The sequence below is a fragment of the Triticum dicoccoides genome, chromosome 7A, assembly GCF_002162155.2.
Source record: "Triticum dicoccoides isolate Atlit2015 ecotype Zavitan chromosome 7A, WEW_v2.0, whole genome shotgun sequence".
NCBI lineage: Eukaryota > Viridiplantae > Streptophyta > Magnoliopsida > Poales > Poaceae > Triticum > Triticum dicoccoides.
The window spans coordinates 134,847,091-134,853,804 of NC_041392.1; the positions used below are offsets into that span (position 1 = coordinate 134,847,091).

The 6,714-nt window shown below is 47.6% G+C and overlaps 1 protein-coding gene across 2 annotated transcripts; it reads left to right on the forward strand.

Annotated features, from left to right (window-relative positions):
• The first annotated feature begins 588 nt into the window (after window positions 1–588).
• On the forward strand, window positions 589–5,045 carry LOC119332702 (galactoside 2-alpha-L-fucosyltransferase-like). Of its 2 annotated transcripts, none has more exons than XM_037605854.1 (2): window positions 589–1,006; window positions 3,395–5,045. In XM_037605854.1, the coding sequence occupies exons 1-2, from the start codon at window positions 829–831 to the stop codon at window positions 4,870–4,872; spliced, it is 1,656 nt and encodes a 551-aa protein (XP_037461751.1). In that variant the 5' UTR covers window positions 589–828; the 3' UTR covers window positions 4,873–5,045. The 2 variants fall into 2 exon arrangements, with proteins under 2 accessions (XP_037461751.1, XP_037461752.1); XM_037605855.1 differs by lacking the exon at window positions 589–1,006 and adding an exon at window positions 2,589–2,751.
• The last annotated feature ends 1,669 nt before the right edge of the window (window positions 5,046–6,714 follow it).

Below are 6,714 nucleotides of genomic sequence, written 5' to 3' on the forward strand. Positions count from 1 at the left end.
GGAGGGTGGTTGTGTTCCTTTGCGTGCGAGGGGGAGCATCTGGAGGTGGACGGATAATGGCGGCAGCGGTTGCTGTGGGTGGCGAGCTGTCTCGGCGGGATTACACACGATGTTTTTTATCTAGGAAATGCCATCTGCTATTCATTGTAGGGTCATGTTTTTTTTTATCTAGGAAATGTCATCGTGGCGATTTATATTTCATGTGAGAAAGGCTTATATCGTTGGACAACACGTCTATAGAAACTCCGGAGGCTCCATTTGCCAAACATTAGTACGAGAATCCTCGGGAGTACCTTTGGTATAGTGCCGTGTTTTTTATTATGAATAGGAAGTTTCTTCCACAAAAAAAACTCATATTTTGTGGACCAAACGAACGGACGACTCTACATTGGGTCATATGAAAGCTACACCTACAGAGGTCAACTGTGCTTGCTAAATTTACGTTTTTCCATTCATGTGACGTTTAAGTGGCATCTGTGATCAGTGATCCCCTGGCCATCCCGATCGACGCGGTGCAAAATTGTAAGAATGAGTCCAAACAAGGTGGCCAATATCAGTGGAGAACAAGTAGCCAGGACGACCGTTTATCCCGGATCGAAAACTCTACGTTCGAGTTTCACTCTTGATTACAGGTCTATCTTCCCACAGTAATCAAAATCCAAGTTGTGTCAGACGAGGAATATGAGATCAAAAACTAGTGGCAGACACTGGCTCCAACTCGAGGAATATCGATCGGGAAACGGATAGGCACTGAGAGGAGCTGCACTAGACGCGCGGCGCACAGGAGATTGATCAGCCAACCCCGGATCGCTCACGCCGCCGCATGCCATGAAGAACACGACGACGCATGTTGAGCCTGAGGGCTGCAAGCGATGGGCCCCGGCAATCAACGCCGCGCTCGTTGCCTTCGTACTGATCGTGCTGCCTCTCTTCGTTCTCCTTGGCGGCCGCAATGGCGAGAAGCCAGCGGTTTGGATCAAGACGGCCGTGGGCGACTTACGGCGAGGTTGTTTCATTTCTTATGTTTCCTCCTTCCTTTGTTTTTTTGCATGGTCTGTTAGCTCGATCGGTGAATGGCTACTCCCTTCATTCCAATGAATAAGACAAGCATACGACACCTTAAAATTCAACTTTAATCATTCAATCAAATGTGGATCATATGTGATAAAAATTATACCATTCAATTCGTATTGAAAAGAAGTTTTTAGTAGTATAATTTTTAAGTTACTAAAATATATAGTATTAATCTAATTTATGATTAAAGTTGAATTTTAGGATGTGTGCTGAATTTTTTCGGTATTAGGGCATCTCCAACGTTGACCCCTAAAACGAACACAATATTTGTTCAGTCCCCAGACACTGACACGGGAGCCAGCCATCCAACCATGCCCCCTGTTCATCTATGCATATGCATGCCGCGGTTGAGAAGAAAGGGGATGTCAGGATGTCTAATGTGGTGGCTTCTAGTTTGCTGGAATTTGGCCGTTCAGACCAGTCCACGAATGCTTTGAGGGATAGCATTGGATGGCAAAAAAATATCGGGACTCCTGCAAAAGACATATAGGGGCTATTTGAGAGTTTGCGTTGGAGATGCCCATAACCCATGGGTATTATTTTTCATCATAATTATGTTGTTTTCGATACCGATGAGGTGTCATATAAATATCGCATTAACTATGCATCAGTTGCCTGAAAATAGCAACGAAAATTTTCAAGCAGAAGGAGGGGAGGGGCGTATAGCAACAACGCCGAGACAGGAGAGATGAGGCCTAACCAGGACTGCCCCGGAGATGGGAATGATGCGGCTGACCACGACGTCGCCTACGGTGAAAAGATTTTCCGCTGCGGGTGTGGTGCGGTTAGGGGGGTCGCCAATGCCAGAGAATAGAGAAGGGGGGATAGAGGGATGGTCGAGGGTGGCGGTAAACCAGCATCCGTGGGGGCTTGGGCAGCGCTGCCAGCCGCGGGTGGCATCACGAAGAAGAAGCTAAACAGGAAAAATCAATTGACGCTCGTAATTTTTTCAGGCAACTAATAAATAGCATGTCCCAAACGATACATGCATGATTGTATTCACCGGAAGATGTAGAGGCTCAAAGAAGATCCTATAATTCCGAGAAAAACCAGTAAATGAGATTTGCAGTAAGCACGAAAAATTGAACCACAGGTCTCTACCACATCCGTAACAACTTTGAGTAAGTCAAGATTTCTCTTTAGAGGAAACTATCTTTGAATAGGGTTATTACTAACCCACGTGGCAGTTTTTTTAGTTTTTCTTTGTTCAGTGTTCTTTCAGCAAATTTGTGTCAGGTCTCGGACATTTTTGTTGAGTTTCAGTCACTTTTGTGAAGTTTTGGTCTCTTGCAAAGTTCTCAGTCATTGTTGTGAAGTGTTTTTTCCTTTTGTTATATCAGATTCCTTAGGCAGCAAGTCTTGGCTACAATGTTTTATGTTAGGGATCTTCTAAACTTAAAAGGAGAGAGAGTACATTTCTTAATTTTTTTATTTGTTGCAATTGCAAATTGCACTATCGCCTTTTCTTGTTATTTATTTATGTATTTGCGCAATTTTTGCAGCTTAATGGTGGAGAATAGAAGTGGTTGAAACTTTTGAAGTTTTCGGTATTCTCCGCCCTACGCCCTAGCGGCACTCTCTTTAGTAGACGGAACAACTTTCGGATGCCCTTCATCTCAGTATGCATTACAACTTTCAAAAAAATTGAAGACATGACTTTGATTAACATCGTGTTCGGTGAGTATGAAACTCCGGCCCATTGGTACAATAAGATTCTGGTTGTTCAATTGAGTAGCATGCTGCCTCGATGTGGTTGGTTGGGGCATCGCCGACGGAGGACAAGAAGGTCGAGGGCGGGATAGACCGGTAGAGGTGGTGAGGCGCATCTGGCAGTGGCGTGTCGACCGCTGGTGGCAGGAGGAAGAAGAAGTTACAATAGATAAATCAATTGACGCTCAACTTTTTTTAGGCAACTCCGATGTTGTGTTCACCATATGATGTAGAGGTTCTGTGTACACCATATGATGTAGAGGTTCGAAGAGGATGTGTTCACCATATGATGTAGATGTTCCAAGAAGATCTTGCAAACCCAAGCAAACCCAGTAAATGAGATTTTCAGTACACATTAGAAAATGTACCACATGTCTCCACCACATCCATAGCAACTTTGACAAAATCGAGGTTTCACTTTAGATTTAGAGTAAACTATCGTTTCATAGGATTATTGCTAACCGGCAAGACTGATTTATTTTCTTCAAACTTCAGTCTTTTTTGTTCAATGTTGTTTCAGCCACTTTGTGCGAGGTTTCAGAAAATCCGCTAGTTTGATTGAGTACCATCTGCGCCAACTGAAGAACAAATACTTCTGCAACTTCTGCAGGTTCTGACGAAGTATCTTTACTGAACGAGAACGTACCAACACACGCTGACAAGCTTCTTGGCGGACTCTTGGTCGAAGGCTTCGACCAAGAATCCTGCCGCAGCCGGTACCAGTCCGCCATGTACCGTCGGAACGCCGGCCGGCAACCTTCACAGCACCTCGTCTCCAAATTGCGGAGCCACGAAGCCCTGCAAAGGCGGTGCGGCCCGGGCACGGCCGCCTACACCAACGCCCTGGAGCAGCTCAAGTCCGGCAAGAGCGTCGTGTCACCGGAGTGCAGGTACCTGGTCTCCATCTCGTACCGCGGCCTCGGCAACCGGATCATCGCCGCCGCGTCGGCGTTCCTGTACGCGGTGCTCACCGACCGCGTCTTCCTCGTCGACCCCAGCAACGGGATGGACGAGCTCTTTTGCGAGCCCTTCCCCAACACGACGTGGCTGCTGCCTCCGGGCTTCCCGCTCGTGAGCTATCAGGGCTTTTACCTCTCCACGCCGGAGCGGTACGGGAAGATGCGAGAGGACGGTGTGCTCAGAACCGGCGAGATAAACGGGTCCGCCGCCGGAGACCTGCCGGCGTTCGCGTACATCCATCTCGACCACAACCAGACGGACGCCGACAAGCTCTTCTTCTGCGATGACGACCAGCGGCTCATGTCCAGCATCCAGTGGCTGGTGATGAGGACGGACGGCTACATCGCGCCAGGCCTGTTCCTCGTGAGGGCGTTCCAGTCAGAGCTCGACGCTCTGTTCCCGGAGCGCGACGCCGTGTTCCACCACCTCGGCCGGTACCTGTTCCATCCGACCAACCGCGTTTGGGGCCTCATCACGCGGTACTACGACGCGCACCTCGCGCGGGCACGGCGCGTGGTCGGCATCCAGGTGCGCGTCTTCCCGTGGCAGGCCGACTCGCCGGAGCTCCTGGAGCAGATCAAGACGTGCACGCAGAGCCAGAAGCTGCTCCCGGCGGTGGTGGGCGAGGAAGACGACGGGCCGCCGGCGGCCGCGCCCGGTGGCGCGGCCAAACCCACCGCTGTCCTGATCACCTCCCTCAAGGCCTGGTACTACGACAAGATCAAGGGGGCGTACTGGGAGCGCGCGACGGCGAACGGCGAGGTGGTGGTGGTGGACCAGCCGAGCCACGAGGAGGCCCAGCGCTACCATGTCAAGTCGCATGAACGCAAGGCTTGGGCAGAGGTGTACCTGCTGAGCACGGCGGACACGCTGGTCACCACCGCCGAGTCGACGTTCGGGTACGTGGCGCAGGGGCTCGGCGGGATGAGGCCGTGGGTGCTGAGGATGGGGATGATCAACACCACCGTGAGCTGGCCGTGCAGCAGGGACGTGTCCATGGAGCCGTGCTACCACGTCGCGCCGGTGTACGACTGCCGGCGACGGGAAGATGCCGGCAAGATCGTGCCGCATGTGCGGCACTGCGAGGACTGGCCCACGGGGTTGAAGCTAGTTGATCTAAAGGATTAGTGAAATAAAGGTTATAATAAGAACATTATCGAATTATCACACATTGTTGGAGCATCTAGTTCGAAGTGTATCCAGATATCGTTATTTCTAACTTGCGTAGGGCTAACCCTAAAAAAAAACTTGATCTGATTACCTTGGCAAATGAGAACCATCTTTTTATTCATAATGAAGGTATTGTACTGTTATAATATCTCGGTCATTGGTTGTACATTTTAGTTGAATATATAGTTGAACTGAATAGTGTATCAATAAGCTAAAGTCAGGCTCTTCACTTCAATTGCAGCGACCCCGACCAAATTCATCCATGACTACTGAACAGGTTAGTGCTCTTACTGCCAAGCTGGACCATTGATTGTTTGTCTGATTTATGTCATCCGCCCTGCAAGCACAATTATTTTTTTTTTCTTCCGAGAGAAACTCCGGGTAGTAAGCCTTCTATATTCTTTGTTGAATGGAATTCACAAAAAAATTTGATATCCTATTTAAGAAAAATAGCAATCTATGTTAGTCTAGGAACAACATGATGCTTATGGATATTCTTCTCTTGATTATGCCCATCTTATCTGACATCGACAACTCTATTTCATTAGGAATTTAATTTGGTCAGATGGGCATCTTTTAATGGTTCTGTAATGTAAATTAACAGATTCAGTCTACATGTTGTAAATAAATTATAATCTAAAGGACATCTGTTTCCTTATAATATACTTGATATAACACTGAGGTACGTACCCCTGTTTCCATACATGTACCTTGTGTACGTAGACTATTATGATACAGCTCTGGCCATGGATGCATAAATATTACATTAGTCTATTAATTCAAGAGATAAACAGTTACCATGAAAGGTTATATTGGTGCTGAATGGGAAAAAAATAGTCAATAAATAAATATAGGATGTGCTCTGATCTAAATAAATTCCTTTGGATGCATTAATTAGCTGCTCTTCGTTTGGACGCAATAGGTGGTCGGATCTGGTTGGATCTTTGGGATTTTTGTTGCTATGCGGGAGATGCTGCAGCATGCCTAGATTCACACCGGTTTTTTGTTGCCTTTCCTATTTCGGGTTAGGCGTGGGTTGCTATTGTTGGATCCTGCCAGTCAAAACTATTTCATTGGCATGTCTATTAGTTTGCGTTAGAGTCCCTGTTTTAGGTGTTTGTCTTGAGGATTAGACGATGGATTAGTCAAATATATTTCTCTATTGCTTTGGGTTGGTGCCTGCTTTAGTTCTTTGGCTTGATGATTAATTAAATGGATGCTTAGTTCTAGGGATTATGCCTGTCATAGTTGCAGTTCTTAGATGCTTGATTGATGCATGTTGTCATAGTTGCAGTTCTTTGATGCTTGATTGATGCCTGTCAGAGGGGATGAGATGGGTTGTGCATGGCCTTGTGTTTCTGAAAGTTGTCTACCTGAGGTGATTAGATGGTGCATTGGTTTGGTTGTAAATATAGTGAAGGATGTGTTCATGTAGTGGGTGTTGCCTTGTTAATCAAACAGAGCTTCTCAAGGGTTGAATTTGTTTGTGTTGGATTGGGGATTCTGAAGGAGAGGGGAAGGAGCAGCCTATGCTTGTTTAGATGGTGGCACTGTTGAGTTGATATAACGCTGATGCCCAGTCCGACGTGCCTCCTCCGGCCCAGAACCCTATTTTGTGGCTCTGCACACTCGAGATAGGTGGCGGCGCCATTGCCGGCGGGGACTTTAGCGGCCGTCGCCTCTTGTCCTGTCCAATCGCGACCCAGGTCCACCCAGCCAGGCCAAATCCAACCCGCCCCAATCTCTTGGCGCCCCCAACAATATTTGAAACACCCGTTGAAAAGCACATTCTGAAGCTTT

Excerpts from the sequence above, each read along its gene's own strand:
- LOC119332702 (XM_037605854.1), top strand. The coding sequence starts at position 829 with ATGAAGAACACGACGACGCATGTTGAGCCTGAGGGCTGCAAGCGATGG. Across the intron at positions 1,007-3,394 it reads CGTGGGCGACTTACGGCGAG|GTTCTGACGAAGTATCTTTA; the intron begins GTTGTTTCATTT and ends CAACTTCTGCAG.